Source organism: Rana temporaria, chromosome 2 (genome assembly GCF_905171775.1).
Source record: "Rana temporaria chromosome 2, aRanTem1.1, whole genome shotgun sequence".
Lineage (NCBI taxonomy): Eukaryota > Metazoa > Chordata > Amphibia > Anura > Ranidae > Rana > Rana temporaria.
In genome coordinates, this window is record NC_053490.1 from 220,734,596 (window position 1) to 220,755,124 (window position 20,529).

At 42.9% G+C, this 20,529-nt stretch overlaps 1 protein-coding gene across 1 annotated transcript in view; it reads left to right on the forward strand.

Annotated features, from left to right (window-relative positions):
* Positions 1–20,529, forward strand: part of LOC120926499 (E3 SUMO-protein ligase RanBP2-like) — a 153,456-nt gene that overhangs the window by 111,069 nt on the left and 21,858 nt on the right. Inside the window, exons 21-23 of the mRNA XM_040336469.1 lie at positions 5,439–5,609; positions 5,939–6,007; positions 7,645–7,835. Of these exons, the coding sequence (XP_040192403.1) occupies positions 5,439–5,609; positions 5,939–6,007; positions 7,645–7,835 (431 nt within the window). The remainder of the gene's footprint in view (positions 1–5,438; positions 5,610–5,938; positions 6,008–7,644; positions 7,836–20,529) is intronic.

The window sequence follows — 20,529 nt, forward strand, 5'->3', positions numbered from 1 at the left end:
CGGCCGCAAAAATCGGCATTATATATCGGCCGCACAGATTTCTAAATATCGGCATCGGCCATAGAAAAACCCATATCGGTCGACCTCTACTATGCTCAAAGTATCTTTAAAACCTCCAAAAGTAGTGACAAAGCTTGCTTTAAGCACCTGTGGCTTTTGCGAGGCTTTTAGCCAGCTTTAGCTTCGTGTTTTGGATAAATAAAAGGCATGAGATTCACACACCCACACACGGCATCTGCCAAGCATCATTAAAGGTTAAAAAAAGCATCCTTAAAGCATCAAAACATGTTTGGTTCGTACTTTAATGTGCATTGAAAGTGTAAATGAGTCCTCTCAGATCCTAGCAGAGCACTCTTGGGGAATAAGTGATTAGCTGGAAAGGATCACAGGCCCCCTCTTCTCCAAGATTAGCTGATACACCGATATTTGTGCTTTTCACTGTTGTGGTTTTTCCAAACTAGTGTCCAGTGTGCTGCATGAGAATTTTTTATTTTTTTCACTGCTCTACTGCCAGATGTATACAAATGTATCTCCGTTTTTAGGTATTAACTTGTAGTGTGCTCACACTGGCAGTTTTACCTATGCCCGAGAGCAGTTAGACCCCTTTCACAATGGGGCGCTTTTCAGGCGTTTTAGCACTAAAAATGGTGCCTGTAAAACGCCTCCTAAGCCACCCCCGTTTGAAAGCCTGAGTACTTTCACACCTTGTCGGTGCGCTTGCAGGACGGGAAAAGTCCTGGATGCCGCATCTTTGGGGCGGTGGGTGAGCAGTGTATACACAATTGAAATGGGCAATGCTGCCGAAGCGCCTGCAAAGCGATTTGGCAGTGCTACAACACCGGTGCTATTAACACTTTATTTGCCTGCTAGCGGTTAAAAGCGCCCCGCTAGTGGCTGAAAAGCTAAAACTAGTGGTGCTTTACCGCTAAAGCCCGTGCCGCCCCAGTGTAAAAGGGGTCTTGTGTACCATGCTCCATACCCACATGGAAGAGGTGGTCCAGTTCACTTGTGGCCTGGTTTGCTTCATTGTGAGTACAGTCCATGCCTGAGTATATAACTCTTCATAGACTGAGCACAGAAGCAAGGATCAGTGTGGTTTGTTTGGGAATGATGCAAGTGTGCCTGGGAATACTTACTAATGGCCCAGTGTGAGTTCAGACCTAGTGGGGAGGGAAAGTCTGGCTTGGTTAGTTCAACTCTGCCCAGTGTGACTGCACCCTTAGTCTCTTGCTTTAACATTAGGGGTTGACTTGAGAAATGAGAAAATTCTTTATAAACTGTGTGTACCAACATAATATCAGTCCTTGATTATCATTTTGGTTCTAAATTCGTCCCTTTCAATAAATCTGTAGACCCGTGTCAGCTGACAATCTTTTCTGAAATCTCAAACAATTTAAAGGGGGTATTATACCCAAAAATGTGTCGTATTGAAGCTTACCAATAATTAGATGTGATATCTGCATCATTCCCCCCCCCCCCCTCCTGTTTGTTTTTACCTGGTGATCTGGCCAGTAAACACCTCCAGTACCGGACTGAACTCTGGAGAAAAGAACATGGGCACAGCAGATGGCAGCATATTTGGACTGTGGGGGAGGGTATTGCTAAACATATTGGCAGATTTTGAAGCCAAATTTTAGCTCACCCTTTCATAACTAGTTACTGTAAACCGTTTTTTCTTTATCATACATCACAGCACAGAGGCTAATATTCATTACCCACTGGGTTATATGCCATCTCCATGTGAATGGACACTGGTAGACAAAGTCTTGGACAGGAAGTGATCCCCTATATAGAAGCACTCATATACAGGAAGCACTTCAGTTTTTTTTACCAGTGTCTGCAAGGTGGATTTGCAGTATTTTTATTCTCATCTTTAAGAGGTGTTCCCTTTTATATTCCATGGATGAAAAGTTTAAGAAGTGGAGCATATATTTGTCCAAATGATCACCAAATATCCAAAAGATTTCCAGAGGGAAGGGTTCTTTACTTCCTGTGGAGAAAGGCACCATGCGTCCCTTGTTTAAAACCTCGGGGACTGCTTCCTCAAATGTCTCAGCGCCAAGGCAGTTCCTCTGCAAAGAGGGTGCCAGGGCCAGAAAAAGCCCTCGGTCCAAAACCCTTCTAAACCCAGCACCAAGTCCTCCTTTTTAGGATATGTTCCCTCACTCTATCGGGTGGGGGGAAAGGCTGCTGCACTTTGTGGACATTTGGAGAATAGTTCAAAACGAGTGGATCACCTGAACTATATCCCACTGTTACATGCTGGAGTTGTGGGGGGTTCCCCCTCAGAGGGTTCCAAGATCCAGCATTCCATCGGATCCTCCAAAATGAGACTTGTTTCAGGCACTGCATCATTTAGTGCATCAAGGAGTGATTGTACAGGTTCCTGTATCCGAAAGAGCGAACCTGTTTACGATTCAAAAAACAAACGGGCACACAGGGACTGTTTTTGGGGACACAAGGACCCAAGATTTCTTAACCAGTATCTACTAATCCAGTCCCTTAGGATGGCATCTGCCCACTCAGTTGTAGCCTCGCTCCAGATGGAAGACTTTTTAGCCTCCATCGATTGTAAAAGGCATACATTCACACGTGTATCTATCTTTCAGCCTCATCAGAGGTTCCTGCAATTTGCAGTAGAGGAACCTCATTTGCAGTTTGTGGCTCTACCATTCAGGCTTGCTGCAGCTCCCTGGGTGTTCACAAAGGTCCTAGCGCCAGTACTGGGTCTTTTAAGAGCCCAGTGGAGGTGCTTGGGTATCGGGGACAACCTCCTGTTTTGGAGACAACTCTTCTACAGTTTCTAGAATGGAGCATAACCTGTACAGTACGGTATATGAAAAGCTTGGGCTGGATCGTAAATACTGAAAAGTCAGCCTTGAATCCAGCTCAAAGGCTAAAGTATTTAGGTCTGATCTTGGATAGTCTAAGCAAGGATATTCTTGCCACCTGCAAGGTTATGTACCCTGAAGGATCAGGGGCACCAAACAGCCCTCCATTTGGCCCTGTATGAGTCCTCTACAGGGAAGATTGTCGTCTGAGGCAGTGCCCTATGCCCAGTTCTATTGCAGGCCTTTTACAACCAGTCATCTTGTTGGCTTGGAACAGAGGAGGATAAGCCCTGGCTTATCCAATGTTCTTATCTCCTCGGGCATGCTTAAGCCTTAACTGATGTTTGCTGGATCGGAACCTGCGAAAGGGAAAATTCTTCCTCCCGTTAACTTGGAGAAGAGTGCTCATTACAGATGCCAGTCTCTCAGGCTGGGGTGCGACCCTAGAGCGGGGCTCAGGGGAAATGGGTCAAGGACAGAACAGATCCTGCCCATAAACGTCCTTGAATAACGGGCAGTACGTCTGGCCCTACTGTCCTGGACGGTGGAGCTTTAGGACTGCCCTATCTGGGTTCAGTCTGACAGTGACACCTCAGTGGCCTATATAAACCACCAAGGCGGTACCAGGAGTCGTTCAGCTCTGAAGGAGGTGAACCACGTATTGGCCTGGGCAGAGGGACATGTGCCGATTCTATTGGCCGCCATATCCTGGGAGTAGAGAACTGGGAGGCAGATTATCTCAGCTGCCAAAACATCTGACTGGGGGAATGGTTCCTACACCCAGGGGTGTTCCAGGAAATTTTCCAACGTTGGAGATGGCCACAGGTTGACCTACTGGCATCCAGGTTCAACAACGAGCTACAGCAGTTTGTGTCCAGGAGGTGGTGGTGGGGGGGGGGGGGTTCCAGTCATTCTGGTGGCACGAGCCTGGCCCAGAAGGCCAGGCTGGTGAAACGGACAATAGACGGGCCAAGGGCGCTTCCACGTCACCCCGATCTACTGTCTCGGGGTCCTGTATTTCACCCCAATTTACAGTCCCTAAATTTGACGTCATGGCTATTGAAGCCAGGGTGTGGAGGACCATGGCATCTTGGAACCTGTGATGTCTACCCTAGTGAATGCTAGAAAAGCTGTCATTAGGACGATCTATCTTAAGGTCGGGAAGATTTATACTGCTTGGTGTGAAGCCAAAAAATGGCATCCTCGAAAATACGTGATTGGGAGAATTCTCTTTTCTACAGTCTGCTGTGGAATTCAGATTTGGCTTTGAGTACAAACAGTGATCAGGTTTCAGCCCTGTCGGTATTCTTCCAAAGGCCTTAAGTCTCCCATTCACTGGTCCGAACCTTTATGCAGGGGGCATAAAGGTGTTACCGAAACAACCATTTGAACCCATCAAGGAAATTCCATTAGACTTGCTGTTATGTAAGCTAGCCTTCCTGATGGCCATTACCTTGGCTAGAAGGGTGTCTAAGTTGGCGGCCCTTTCGTGCAGGGAGCCATACTCGATCCTTCACCACGACAGGGTCGTGTTACGACCTGTTCGTCCTTTTTGCCAAAAGTGGTGCCAGCCTTTCATTTAAATCATGACATTATTTTGCCTTCCTTTTTTCTCTCAGCCTTGTTCGGCGGGAGAGAGACTAATGCATTCCTTTTGGATGTTGTCCGGGCAGTCAAGGTTTGTCTAGATCTACGGAGATCCGGGGATCAGACTCCTTATTTGTTTTACCAAAGGGACCCAAGAAGGGGCAGGCAGCTTCCAATGCTTCCATTGCCAATTGGGTCTGTAAATTGGTCATTCAGGTTTACGATCTAAAAAGTAAAGCTCCTCCCTTTAGGGCGAGAGCTCATTTTACCAGGGGTGTAGGAGCCTCCTGAGCTTTTCACCATCAAATATGTGGCTCAGAGTTGTAAGGCTGCTACCTGGTGTTTAGTGCATATGTTCACAAAATTTATCAAGTGGATGTTCGAGCAGCCAAGGATTTGGCTTCTGGCCGCAGTGTACTGCGGGCTGCTGTATAAATTCTAATGGCTATTGTTTGGCAGGGTGTCTCCCTCCCCTCATGGATTATTGCTCTTGGACATCCCAGCAGGCGATATGCCTGACTGTCTCCCATGATGTATGAAAAAGATAATAGGATTTTTTTTACTCATACTTGCCTGTAAAATCCTTGTACAGCAGGTAATGAATATTGGCATGTGTCCCATGATGTACTCAAAGAAAAGGATTCTATTTTTTGGGTTACTTTTTTTTTTTTTTTTTTTGTATTAAACAAAAACAGTTGAACATATATTAAAACAGGCATGCCTATTTTTTTTTTATTTTTTTTTTTCAAAGTATGATATGCACCTATCTGCTAATTAACTGACAACTTTTATTTTTTATTTTTTTCTCTTAATGCTTGAAATCTCAATCTTGTATATAGCTTTTATTCATGGAGCGCAAAAGCAATGGCTTAACTAATGTTCTTTGACTTCCTGCATATTGAGATTTTTTATATACTAGAAGCTTAACCCTTTCTACTGCATTCTACTAATCCCCCTGTCACTGGTTGCCTGTCTGTGTTTTTTTAAATATTTTCTTTTTCTTTTATTCATATTTTATAGCAAAGAGTAGTAACTCTCTTGAATCGGACAGCTCCTCTGATGTGCTTATTGTGTATGAGTTGACACCAACAGCAGAACAGAGAGCACTAGCGGATGAGCTGCTACTTCCTTCTACATTCTTCTGCTACAAGAACAAGCCTGGATATGTCAGTGATGAAAATGATGTTGATGGTAACTTCTTCACAATTTTATGTACTTTTTACAAATGTTTTTAGACTGATATGTTGGAGCTCACGCATCCGACTTAGAAACAAGTTAAATGCAGTCTGGTTTTGAGTTGCTTTCATTGCTTATTTGAAGAGCAGGCTGGCTACTTTCCTTGGTGCCCATGGTTATAATTACTCAAGGAAACAATAGTAATGTTTTGATCCATGGAATTCATCTTGCTTTCATTAAAAAAAATTACCCATTTTAGAATTTTTGTTTTATTTTGTAATTTGTATGCACTTATCTAGGTATTAACCGGTTGCTTGAAATAACAATTTTGCTCTGTTGTACAGATGAGGACTTTGATGCTGCTGTTAAGAAGTTAAATGGACAACTTTATGAAGAAGATAAAAAGGGCAAAGGTATTTATAATTGAGTAAATGATTGCTCGAACAGTAGATGTACCTCCAAATAGATTTTATCTCTCTTACCAGTGAACCAGATGTTCACAGTGGAGTCTTTGTTGCACATAATTACCAGCCTCTTTATTAAGTACACCTTGCTAGTACCAGGTTGAACCCCCCCCCCCCCCCGCCTTTAGAACTGCCTTAACTCTTCGTGGCATTAATTCAACGTGTTGGAAACACTCCTCGGATTTAGGTCCATATTAAGATGGCATCATGCTGTTGCAGATTTGTTGGCTGCACATCCATGCTGCAAGTCTCCCATTCCACCACATCCCAAAAGTCCTCTATTGGATTGAGATCTGGTGACTGTGGAGGCCAGTGGAGTACAATGAACCTCCTTGTTCTGTTCAAGAAACCAGTTTGAGATGATTTGAGCTTTGTGACATGGTTTATTACCCTGCTGAAACGAGCCATCAGAAGATGGGTACACTGTAGTCATAAAGGGTTGGGCATAGTCAGCAATAATACTTGGGTAGGCAGTGGTATTTAAATGCTACTCAATTAGTACTAAGGTGCCCAAAGTGTAACCCTGCTGGTGACCGCATCCATCTTTACTCTTCCTTGTGCAGAGTCGCTTGACGTTGCTCCTGCGAATGCGTGCGAGAGCCGACAGCACGGGTGGTGCCCTTTCTTTCCCCGATGAGATTGGCGCAATCGTATGTGGTAAATATCTCTTAAACCATGCAGGTTTAGGAGATATTTCCAGTACCAATAGGCAAGCCTTTATTATAGGCTAACCTGTAGGTAAAAGTGGTCTGTAAGGGTTTACTGGATTTAATGCCCAACAGGAGACCCGAATAAAAAGTTAGAGAGAAACTCTGTTGCATAAAACCATAAATGTATTTAAACCCCCATATAATTGCACTTAATAGTATAAAATGTTGCCAGCTCCAGCCATAATACACTGGCTGCGAGCTAGGCTGCTGTGCTACGTAATGACATATCCAATAGTCCCAACCCTACACTATTTATCATATTGATGTCTTCAGGTAAGGGATTTTGTCCCTGAAGACGTCAATACAATGAAATGCTTAGGGAGGGCTTTATTGGACATGACGTTTCATAGCACTGCCGCCTAGCTTGTGGTTAGAGCAAATGCAGTGTCCTTGCAACTTTCCTGTAAGCTTAACACTAAAGTATCTAAGAAGGTTTTCGCTTTCCCAGCCATGATTTGCAAATTTTACATCTCTCCCCCCCCGTGTAATAGAGGCGAGTACGAGTGAATAGTTTTTAGATGCACTGGATTGACAGAAGAAAACCCTTAGTCGTCACACTGTGAAGCATTAGTAAGCTGCAATGTGTTCAATTTTTTATTTTAGATTAAGGTTTTGTTCTTTGCAAAGTACAGAACTAATCTCTAGAAGTATTAGTTGCCAGGTAAAAGTTTTTTATATATATATATATATATATATATATATATATATATATATATATATATATATATATATATATATATATATATATATATATATATATATATATATATAGCGCAACACATTGCATCTTTGCCATAAGCAGAAACAATTGATAATCTTTCTAACAGTTTATAACTTTAAAGTTTTTATATCATGTTTTTTTCCTTATCCTTTTAGGCCAAGGACAAAGTCAAGCTAAAGAGACGGAATGTGTAATTGTCTGGGAAAAAACTCCCACACTCCAAGAAAAGGCCAAAGCGGAAATTTTGAAATTGCCCCCAACCTTTTTCTGTGGCGTGAGCAGTGACACAGATGAAGACAAAGACACCGCAGAGGACTACGAATCCGCTATTAGAAAAGTGTCTGACGTAAGCACAACGCTACTTGCCACTTCTTATAGATCCCTTGGCAGTGAGCAGTTACGCTCATGTGTAAAGCAGTGGTGTGTGTTTGCTTTGTGCAGCTTGCTTAAGGAATTCTCAGGCGATATCCTACACTTGCTTGCATTCCCTGTAGAAGTGAGCATAGCATCTCTTTTAGCAAATTTAAAGTAACTAGTTTTGGATAGTGGAGAGGGATTAGTACACCTGTCAGTTTTTTTTATTTCTGTCTGTGCCCCAATTTGGGAGATTAACCCTCTCTATTTGTCCTCTTTGCCATTATCGGAAGTAAAAAAAATCCCAAATTTTTGGTTGTCCCCAGAAAAGTAATAGAGGGAAATTTTCCAATGGGGACACTAGTTCTGGTCACCTGGGGTTCCCCAAGAGATTCCCTTATTTTTAGGGATTACATCACACTTCCTTTTTTCACTATGGGACAGGAAGTAAAGAGAAATCTCTGCAAATGGACAGATGGCAAAAAATAATCTGACAGGGGTTCTAACCTTTTCTTGCTCTATCCAAAATGAAAACGGAACATTTGCCTGTAGTTCTACTTTAAGCTAATTTTATATCCAGATATTGAAGTGTACCCAAACTGATTGGTATGACTTGTAGTTAAAGGAACAACCTGCCATCAGTCTGTTTTTTCCTTTTGGACCAATTGTCACTGTAGACTAAAGCTACCTCCTTTTTAGTTGTTTTCAGGTGTTTAACTTTCCATGTTGGTGGACTGTTTCCTTTTTTGAGTTCTGATATTTTCATGTGTTTGGCGGTAGTACCGCCGTTGCTGCTGTTTTCTATTTTGTCTTGTTGAACGAGTGACCTTTTTTAGTGTTCTGTGAAGCCTAAAGAGTTGGTATATCTCTAATACTTGAAGCTTTGTGGTTCGTCATGTTAACGCATAAGATGTATTGGGTGGTTGTTGTCGGCATTTGTATTTATTGTAAATGTTTACTGAATAATTAATATGTAATTACACAAGAATAGAACATACATATTTATCTTTTTGTCCTGTCAAAAATGCCATGTGTATTGCATACTGCAATGAACAAGCTTTTGGGGCACTTTATTATATTTTTGAATGTTAATATGTGATTTGTTTTCTCTTTAGTGGTTGTAAAACTCTGCCTTGAAAAATGAACAAAGAATATCCTCGAGTGTGCACTAATCTCGATCCAAAGCACTGAGTGATATTTCTTTCTGCAGTTTGGTTATTCTATTCTGCTATCTTTATAAGTAATTTCTGATGGGCTGTGCAGACTCTAAGGGACAGTGTGAAGTTTATATACGTAGTTAAAGCCTGGCGTGATGAGAAAAACCTCTTATACAGTAGCTCCAGCTCAAGGACCACTGATGGTGAGACAGTGGTCGAAAGAGTGAAGGGAGGTAGGAGTGCCTGTGGGATATTCAGCATACTGGCACAGATAAGTGGCTGGTGCTTCACCAGGAATGGATCAGATGGCCCAGACAGCAGATGACGGCAGAAGCAGAGGGCCCTGGACATGGCAGTTGGCAGGCACTGGCTGGAAAGTGACTGTCTGGGACCAGGTAGGCAGCATGCTGGTCAGGAGATGCTGAGCAAGCAGATAAGACAGGATGTGTGGTCAGATTAGCTGGGTCAGTAACAGATGGACAGCAGGCAGAAGAGTGTTCAGTGTACAGGCCAAGGTCAGTATAGTCAGAGCAGACAGATGAGCAAGAGAACAAAACAGGATCCAGAGACTAGCCAAGGTCAGGGCAGGAAGCATTTAAGCATGGTCAATCAAAGATGTCATGATCCAGCAACACGGGGTACGCTGTAGGTCAGACAGCAACTAAATAGTACAGTTGCTGCAGTTAGTCCATTTGAGACTAGAATTGGTGGCGTATGCATGCTCCTGTGCACAAGACAAGCACCTGCAGGCTCACACATCTGTGTGCGCGCGCATGCGCCTCAGAGCTTCATTTACGCTATTGCCAGCACTTCCCTGACAGATTGGGACTGGGAGGGGGCCTCCAGCACATGCAGCCTATCATTGTCCGCCTCAGATGTACATGTTTCCCTATCAGATTGTTTGGAGGGTTGGGCTGTCCCTTCCCTCCACCCCCTCTTTGAGATGTGCAGTGCGATGACAAATCCCAGCCCTCTGCCTCCGGAAGCTCAGAAATTATGTTTAAAATCTGGACTTTGAACTGATGTAAAGGAGGAAGGGCTGCAGATAAACAGGTACTTATTTAGGAGGATTTCTATGTATTACCTGAGGCTAGTCACTTCACTGGGTGTATGTAAAGGTTTATAACCACACACACACACACACACACTATATATATCTATATATATATATCTATATATATATCTATATATATATATATATATATATCTATATATATATATATATATCTATCTATATATATATATATATCTATCTATATATATCTATATATATCTATATATCTATATATCTATATATCTATATATCTATATATCTATATATCTATATATATATATATACTTTGTGTATGTGAACCATGCAAGTGATGAGTGGAAATACACTAGAGGTCCTGTATGTGATGGGCCCAAGTGACCGCCTGATTGACCTCTATGTTTAGCTCAAATTAAGAAATTAAGAGCAAATAGGGGGGCCAGGCCTGGTATTTGTCTAGGCTCGAAATGCACATGGGGAGATATAATAGGGCCTCGGAGACTCTGTCTGTACTTTTTTTTTTTTTTATAAACTTGCCTAGTTGGATACAGCATCAGACCGAACGATGCTGCATTGAGAACCGAGCCACCGAACATCACGGATGGCTCGGTTTTCACAGATCCTCAAGAGCCTGGCATCCATCAATTGGGTGTTTTTTTGCTTTTGTAAGTGGCAGAGTATCTTTGAATATGTGACTTTCTGCTGCTTGAGTTGAAAACTTCTCCCATTAATTCATATAGGGAGTCTGTCTCTTTTGGGAGAATAACTGTTTCTTTTCCTGTTTGTTAAATAATGCTGCAGTCTTTACTGACCTGTCAATAAAGACCTTTTCCCTACCCTTTGTGCTTTTCTTCTCTTCGGTCCTATTTTATGTTTATTTCTACTTATTTAATCTGTATGCTTGTCTTCATTGTTTCTATTATTCCTATATTCAGGGGTCTCTCGAATATCTGAAATTGTTGTTGTGCATGTCATTTTATAAAATGTGTTATTCTTCAGGTAGCAATCAGATTACGTGTAGTTGGTGGAAGAGCTGTGCTATATGATATAGGGCCTATCCAGTGCTGTACGCCTTTCCTAAATAGTCATATCTTGCAGGTGGATCCTGTACAACACATACTGATACATAGTACGTACCATGGAAGGGCCATCAACAAGTTATCAGGCTGCCCATGGCCTACCTTTTAAAGTAATAAAGGCCAATATGCGGGTGAGGGTTTTGTGAACTGGCCATCTGGATTTTGAAGGTGTCCTTGTTTGGCGGCACACGGACTGCATAGTGAAAATCAGGGAAACCTGTGGCACAAGTATGCATATGTTGGTAAAGGAATGGCAATATCAGTCGGTTAATAGCATGTTTTTAAATAAATGGGCATGCATTAACTCTTCATTAAAATGGGTCACCTGTATTAAGCTTCCATTTCTTAGACTAGACCTCGTCTCAGAGACCTTAAAGGAGTTCTCTGAGCTAAAACTTTTAACCCCCGCTGTGCCCGGGCTGTAAAACTATACAAAATAAACCTTCACTTACCTGCCTACGATCCCCCGTTGTTCCGATATCGCCGTCCCGTTCTCCGGTCCCGGTCTCTTCCACTTCCTGGGGGTCGGTGACTCACAGTGCGCTCAGCCTATCAGCGGCCGCAGCAATGTCCCGTCGCGGCCGCTGATAGGCTGAGCGCACTGTGAGTCACCGACCCCCAGAAAGTGGAAGAGACCGGGACCGGAGAACGGGACGGCGATATCGGAACAACGGGGGATCGTAGGCAGGTAAGTGAAAGTTTATTTTGTATAGTTTTACAGCCCGGGCACAGCGGGGGTTAAAAGTTTTAGCTCGGAGAACTCCTTTAACCACTTGTCTACCAGGCCAATTCTGACATTTCTCTCCTACACGTAAACATCATAATTTTTTATTTTTTTTTGCTAGAAAATTACACAGAACCCCCAAACAATGTTTTTTCTAGAAGAGACCCTAGAGAATAAAATGGGGGTGGTTGCAACTTTTCATCTCGCCCGGTATTTGCGTAGCAATTTTTCCAAACTCGTAAAAGACAAAACCGTAAAGTTAGCCCAATTTTTTTTTTTTTGCATAATGTGAAAGCTGTTACGCAAGTAACTAGATATTTAACATGTCGCGCTTCAAAATTGCATACGCTCGTGGAATGGCACCAAACTTCGGTACTTAAAGGTGTTGTAAACCCTCATGGTTTTTCACCTTGATGCATTCTATGCATGAAGGTGAAAAACCTTCTGTAGGGCTGTAGCCCCCCCTGTTTTACTTACCTAAACGCTGTCATCCTCCGTCCTGGAACAAGCACACCATCTCTAGCTGGTGTCCTTATTGGATAGATGGCAGTGCAGCCATTGGCTCCCGCGGCTGTCAATCAATTCCAATGATTTTGGTCCAAGTCCTGCATTTTGTGTGAATGGACACAGATCGGGGAGTACGCCCGCACGGGTATCCACCAAGGAGGCTTCTCCAACGTGAACACTCGATGAGGGGAGGAGTCACCAGCGCCGCTGAGGGACCCCAGAATAGGAGGACCACGGCCACTCTGTGCAAAACGAACTGCAACATGGAGGCAAGTATGACATGTTTTTAAAAATAGGGTTTACAACCCCTTTAAAAATCCCCATAGGCGACGCTTTAATTTTTCTACAGGTTACATGTTTTCAGTTAGAGGAAGTCCTGGGCTAGAATTATTGCTCCAGCGTTAATGGCAATACCTCACGTGTGGTTTGAACATCGTTTACATATGTGAAGCACAAGGGAACAGGGGCTCTGTAATTTTTAATTATTTTACTTTTATTTCTCGTTTGCTTTCTTTTTGGATTTTTTTTTTTTTTTTTGGTAACTTTTTATCCTCTTACAAGAAATGTAAACATCCCTTGTAATGGGAATAGTGCACGACAGGTCCTCTTTAAAGTGATATTTGGGGTCAACAAGTCCCCAGATCTCACCTCTAGGCTGGGAAGCCTGAACAGCCCCCCCCCCCAAAAAAAAGATCCTGGCTTCCCAGCCGAGGCATTTTTTTCAAATGCAGAGGCTGGGCGTGACGTCATAACATCGCTCCCCACCTTCGAATGATCATAGTGACTCTGGGGATTATTTGGCCTACCGGAAATCTTTGGTCAATTTCTGCCCCCGGTAGGTTTCTTCTCCGGTTTGCCGATGGCTGAACAGCCGCTATGATTGTTTTTATGGAGCAGGGAATTTGCCGCCTCTAAGAGAAGATTTATCTGAATATAGCCCTGTAAAGGTAGGCATCATTCAGATATCACTGCTCAAAGTCGACTACGTCATATGAAGCTGGGCAGGCAGGAAGTGGTTAAAGTGGAATTTTGGTCAGAAAATTAAGTCCTGCTAGATCACTTCAGGCTGGCCCCTTTTGCAGGATTAGCTATGTAAAACACATCGTCTATTATAAAAATCTGGCCGATCTGCTGACGGCTTTAAAGCGATGCTGCTTCTGCTTGATCTGCGACTGCTATGGTGCTGCACATGTCGGTATAACATCAGCCATTTGGTTTGACCGTTTGGTTAAGGAAACAAATGTGACAGTTGGCAATACCGGCATTATGTTTTTCTTTTAAACTGTTAAAGCGATGGGTTTAGTTCCGCTTTATGATACTTCTGTTCTGGGACTCTAAGCTTCAGCAAAATGGCAGTCTCCAGCAAAAGGAAACCGGTAACGCTGGAGGTTATTTATAGCACTGTATATTCCTTGCTGCAGAACATTATTTTAAGTCGTTATGGGTAAAGTTATGCTTTAACTTTGTCTGCCTGATGCTACACAGCCTCTTTTGCAATATTCCAAATTTTGTATTGCATCCATTTTCTTTTCTTTTTATTAAGTGTAGCTGCTGAAGTAAAGGTGTTCTGCAGTGTGAATGTGAGCCATTTAGGGCCAAAACAACAAATCGATTAATTGACAACTAATTGATTATGAAAGCCGCCGAGGGACCCCCCCCAGAAAACAGGGTTAGGGGACACTCTGTGCAAAACGAGCTGCACAGTGGAGGTAAGTATAACATGTTTGTTATTTAAAAAAAAAAAAAAAATGTTTGCCTTTTTAGTGTTACTTTAATCTGCCCAACAACAAATTGGCCCAAAAAATGTATAAATGCAAAACGTAGCAAAATTACCTTTTTTTTTTTTATTTGACCGATTAATCGAAACAATCGGCCAACTAATCGATTATGGAAATCGTTAGTTGCAGCCCCTAGAGCCATTGTTGTGGTCTTTGATTTTGCTGCAGCTTATTTGCTTTTGTGTACATCTGTGTGCAATCATCTGTTGAACTGAAGCTGTGTTTGTTTGTTTTTTTGTTTGTTTTTTCCCCTTTTGGGATGAAGGTTTTGGATGACCATAAAAGATGACTATTGTAAGCATTTTGTCAGTGTAAAATCGGCCCTCTAACTGCCACTTTTGCTGGAAAGTTTGGTCAGTTTAAGCCTGGTATTCACTTTCAAATGCTCTTGATTTAACTAGGTAATAGTGTAGTTAGATTTCCTGTGTCTTTGTTATGTAATGTTCTTGTAATGCTAGACTCGCATGTTGTGGCTGCCGTTTGTAGTGTCATGGTATATCAATTTCCATATGTCAATGTATTAATCCACTTAGCTTGGCACCATTTGCTAAAGGGACGGATAACACTGTGTCCAGTGTGTTGCATCACAAATGGTGAGCTCTATTTGCTCGATCTAAGTGTTACTAAACCCACAGCAGTAAAATCTGTCTGTATATGCAGAATAGCATTAAAGATCGATTATCAGTGTGGCAGATATTCACTTTTTCGGAAGTATCGGTCAAAAAACTGACCGATATTGCTTCAAGAGGTTTGCTTTATTGTAATAACAATCAATGCAGCTCAGCAGCCACTGGGCTGTTATTACAAGCAGCGGAAGAGGACACCCCCCCTCCCTCTCTCCCATCCTACCGGGAGGCCCGAGCAAACAGTTGACATGTCCGCCAGCTGACCGAAGACCCGAACAATGCTGATGCTTCGTTCGGGTCTCAGATGTAGTAACACAGAAGCAATATGAATTAAAAGTATAGCCCCTAGGGTAGTTCTACATAAACGTTTGTAATAAAAGTACCATCATCCAGGGATTTTGGTATAGAGAGATTGGGTCTAGGGTCCCCAAACCGAAGAATCAGAGGGGGCACAATTGGACTATTGCGGTACTGGTAAATTAGATAACAAGAGTACAGTTGAAGATAAAGATAAAATGATTTTATTAGATACAGGATCAAAAGGACACAATAAGAAAATTAAAATGGTGACGACCATACATGACACCAATAAAATAATCCCAAAGGGAGGAAAATTTGTGGGTTGACGGTCGCGACATTGGTCTTGACTAGTTTCTCGCGATAGCCGCTTCGTCGGAAATATGTCTACAATAAAATTGAGAAACAAACAATTATACATATAACAAGTTACAAGATATAAATTGGGGAACAGGGGCTCAGCTGCTTACCTAATGGGACCCCGCAGGGGACGGAGGCGGGGGTCACCATAAAGAGTCCCATGTGGCAGCCAGAAGGCAGACATATAGGGATGGATCTGCTTGTCAAAATATATAAAATAATATAATAGAATGGTTAGTGTCAGAGGCCCTGGCCTAGGACTATTGGGGAGGTGCGTGACCACAAGTGTTGATTACCAGTGATAAAAAAATTTGGAAAAAATGTGAGGATGTAAGTGGGGGAACAAGGGGGGGGGGGGGATATGGGGAGGGGAGGGAAAGAAGGAAGGAACGGGAGGGGAGATGAGGGTGGGAGGAAAGGAAGAGGGGGGAGGAGGGTTTAAGTGTACCTTGGATATAAAGGGATAAGTAGTGCATAGAGGGTACCCCAAGTAATGGAGCCCAGCTTAGACATGTGCTGGGAGCACATGTTGACTTGGTGAAAAGGGTATTTTCAAGGGTGATAACCAAGTATGGTGGAATGGTGGCGAGGCCTACCAATAACACCTATGAAGAAAATTTTAAATTACAATTAGTGACCAGTGAGAAAATCACTTTGCAGATTACTGGCATCGTAAAGGCACCAGTTTTGAAAAAAAGTGTTCAAAAACGAGGATCTTGATGTTTTTAAATACTTAAGTGCAGAGGAGGGGTTAAAGGACCCCCCGATCCTGCCATAAAGAGTACCTGTCACTGCCTATTACTGTCAAACGGCAAAAATGGTGATTAAAAAGTAAAAGGACAGTGTAAATTTTTTTTTTTAAATGTATAAAATATTGGAAAATGGCAGCAGAAGAGGTGGCCAAGATATGGGTATTGTATCTGCACCAAAAAAAGATATTGGTCGATTCCTAAATATCATGCTTGTTATACTCACTGGGGTTAACCCTCTGTATTGTGTGAAAAAGGCTCTTTGATCCTGTATGGATAGATCCTCCCCCCTCCTGTTGGGTCTCTCTTGGCAAGGCCAGATAACACACAGTGGGGGTAGTACTGAGTGCTGCACATGCTCAGTTTAGTCTCTATTGCTGGAGAGAATATTTCCTGGTTAATCTGAGTTTTTCAGATCACATGGTATTGACATTTGGGCGTGTATACAGGTCCCAAATGACAGCCCAGTCCCTCCCTTCTCCATGCTCAGTAACTAAAAAAAAAAAAAACCGCGGTGGGTGGGATGTCACATCTTGATTCAAGAATGGCCCCCCAGATGAACTATTTTCATATTACTGGGTTTAGTAACACTTTAAGCTCTGATATGAAGAGAACTATACTGAAAGGATTGTGGGATGTGTAATTTCTTCATAAAGTGTTAGTTCTCAGCCTACTGACTGAGGTCATGCATTAACCTGTGTGTGTGTGTGTGTGTGTGTGTGTGTTTTTTTCCCCAAGGGGTTGTAAAGGTTCATCTTTTATTTTCTAAATTGGTTCCTTTAAGCTAGTGCATTGTCGGTTCTAGGGCCTAAACAACGAATCGATCGACAACTAATCGATTATGAAATTAATCGATTTCAATTTTCATAATTGATTAATCGGCCAGTAACATAATGGGGTTAAAAAAATTAAATTAGCCCTTTATAGTACCAAAAAGCAAATCTCTACTGTAAATATTACTTTCACTGTCCCACAGTAAAAAATGAACCCCTTACAGTAGCGATTATTTGCTCTTTTTATACTTATTTTAGTTTTTTTTAACCCCATTATGTTACTAAACATCTCAGGCCTGGGTTCATACCTCAGTTTTTTTATGCCTTTTGCTGAAACACACTACAGTTCAGTTACATGTTTTTTCCTATGGGACACGTTCACATCCATGATTTTTTTTCAGCTGCTGCGTATTTGGAAAGGGCAAGGACGTTTTAACGCAAAAGGTGCTATTTTTTTTGGTTCAATATACTTTAATGGAGAAGCAGCAGAAATGCATGTAATGTGTTTTTGCGTCAATTTGTGTTTTGTAATCTGCCAAACAACAAATTGACCCCTTTTTTTTTTTTTTTAACCACTTGCCCACCAGGTAAATTCTGGCACTTCTCTCCTTCATGTGAAAATCACAATTTTTTTGCTAGAAAATTAATCAGAACCCCCAAACATTATATATTTTTTTTTAGCAGACATCCTAGGGAATAAAATGGCAGTCATTGCAATACTTTTTGTCACACCGTATTTGCGCAGCGGTCTTACAAGCGCACTTTTTTTGGATAAAAATCACTTTTTTGAATTAAAAAATAAGACAACAATACATTTTGCCCAATTTTTTTATATATTGTGAAAGATAATGTTACGCCGAGTAAAATGATACCCAACATGTCACGCTTAAAAATTGCGCCCGCTCGTGTCATGGCGTCAAACTTTTACCCTTAAAAATCTCGATAGGCGACGTTTAAAAAATTCTACAGGTTGCATTTTTTGAGTTGCAGAGTAGGTCTAGGGCTAGAATTATTGCTCTCACTCTAACGATCGCGGCGATACCTCACTTGTGTGGTTTGAATACCGTTTTCATATGCGGGCGCTACTCGCGTATGCGTTTGCTTCTGCGCGCGAGCTCGTCGGGACGGGGCGCTTTAAAAAAATTTTTTTTGGTTTTCTTATTTATTTTTATTTAGTTTTATAATTTTTTACACTGAAAAAAAAAAAAAAAAAAAAATTGATCACTTTTATTCCTATTACAAGGAATGTAAACATCCCTTGTAATAGAAAAAAGCATGACAGGTCCTCTTAAATATGAGATCTGGGGTCAAAAAGACCTCAGATCTCATAATTAGACTTAAATGCAAAAAAAAAAATTAAAAAAAAAAAATGTCATTTTTTCAAATGACAAAAAAAAAAATGTTTCTTTAAGAGGCTGGGCGGGACTGACGTTTTGACGTCACTTCCGCCCAGCAGAGCTATGAGGACGGGTGAAGGAGATTTCTCCTTCAGTCCCGTCCCCGCTCAGCTGCCGGACACATCGGATCCCCTCCGCCGCTACCGACGGCTCCGGTAAGCGGCGGAGGGCGCGGGAGAGCGGCGGGAGGGGGGGGGCCCCTCTCCCGCCACCGATAACGGCGATCTCGCGGCGAATCCGCCGCGGAGACCGCCGTTATCGTGTACACCACCGCCCCCTGAAAAGATGAATGTCTCGGTTGTGGCAGCAGCTGCTGCCGTTATCGAGATATTCAACTTTAAAAAGGAGGACGTCTTTTTGACATGGGGCGGTGGTCAAGAGGTTAATGGCCATTATCCGATTAATCAAAACAATAATCAGCCAACTAATCGATTATGAAAATAATCGTTAGTTGCAGCCTTAGTCAGTTCACTTACCTTTTCCTTTACCTTTTCTTTTGATTTTCCTTCTAAATGTTTCTTTTCTTTGAATTTCTCGCTTCCTGTTCCTCCTCAGTAAGCTTTCCACCATCATCCGAGCGGTGGAAAGTCATTTAGAACACCTCACTCAGGAGGAACAGGAAGGGGGAAATTCAGACAAAGAAAACAAAGAAAAATAACATTTAGAAGGGAAATGGAAGGAAAAGGTAAGTGAACCAACAATGCACTTGCTTAACCACTTCCATACCAGGTACTTACGCAGCTTCCCGCCCAAGCCAATTTTCAGCTTTCAGCACTGTCGCACTTTGAATGGCAATTGCGCGGTCATGCTACACTGTACCCAAACAAAATTGGCGTCCTTTTTTTCCCCCACAAATAGAGCTTTCTTTTGGTGGTATTTGATCACCTCTGCGATTTTTTTTTGTTGCGCAACAACTAAAAAAAGGCTGAAAATTTGGAAAAAAAATTACGTTTTTATTTTTTTCTGTTAATTTTTTTGTAAATAAGTTTTCTCTTTCAATTACGGGCACTGATATGGCGGCACTAATGGGCACCGATGAGATGGCACTGATGGACATCGATGAGGTAGTACTGACGGGCACAGATGAGGTGGCACTGATTGGCGGCGCTGGTATGCGACACTGATGGGCACACATAGGCGGCACTGATGGGCACACATAGGCGGCACTGATGGGCACACATAGGCGGCACTGATGGGCACACATAGGCGGCACTGATGGGCACACATAGGCGGCACTGATGGGCACACATAGGCGGCACTGATGGGCACACATAGGCGGCACTGATGGGCACACATAGGCGGCACTGATGGGCACACATAGGCGGCACTGATGGGCACACATAGGCGGCACTGATGGGCACACATAGGCGGCACTGATGGGCACACATAGGCGGCACTGATGGGCACACATAGGCGGCACTGATGGGCACTCATAGGCGGCACTGATGGGCACTCATAGGCGGCACAGATGGATACTTATGGGTGGCACAGATGGGCACTGCTAGGTGGGCACTGGGCATGGATGGGCACTGTGGGGTGGCGCTGATGGACACTGGGGTGGCGCTGATGGACACTGGGGTGGCAGCACTGATTGTTGCCAGTCAGTGCCCATTTGTGGGCACTGACTGGCATCTTTTCTTTATGTTTTTTTTTTTATTTATTTTTTTAGACTTTTTTTTTTTTGGCTTTTTTTTTTGCCCACCCTGGTGCTCCAGGGTGGGCATCCCTGGTGGTCCAGTGTGGCGATCCGAGGGGGGGCTGCGCTGATAAACAATCAGCGCGAACCCCCCCTGACAGGAGAGCCGCCGATCGGCTATCCTCTACTCGTGTCTGTCAGACGCGAGTGAGGAAGAGCCATCGGCGGCTCTTCCTGTTTACATCGTGATCAGCCGTGGTTGGACACGGCTGATCACGTGGTAAAGAGCCTCCGTCAGAGACTCTTTACCGAGATCGGAGATGCAGGGTGTCAGACTGACACCCCGCATCACCGATCGCCGCGATGCGCGCCCCCACGGGCGCGCGCGGCATGAAATCCTGCAGGACGTTCTAGAACGTCCTGTCAGGATTTCATAACCACTTCCCGGACGTAAATCGGCCATAGGCCGGGCGGGAAGTGGTTAAAGGAACCTATTTAGAAAATAAAAAACGAACCTTTACAACCCCTTTAAGTTTATTAGAGAAAAAAAAGATAACTGTACATATAATACAT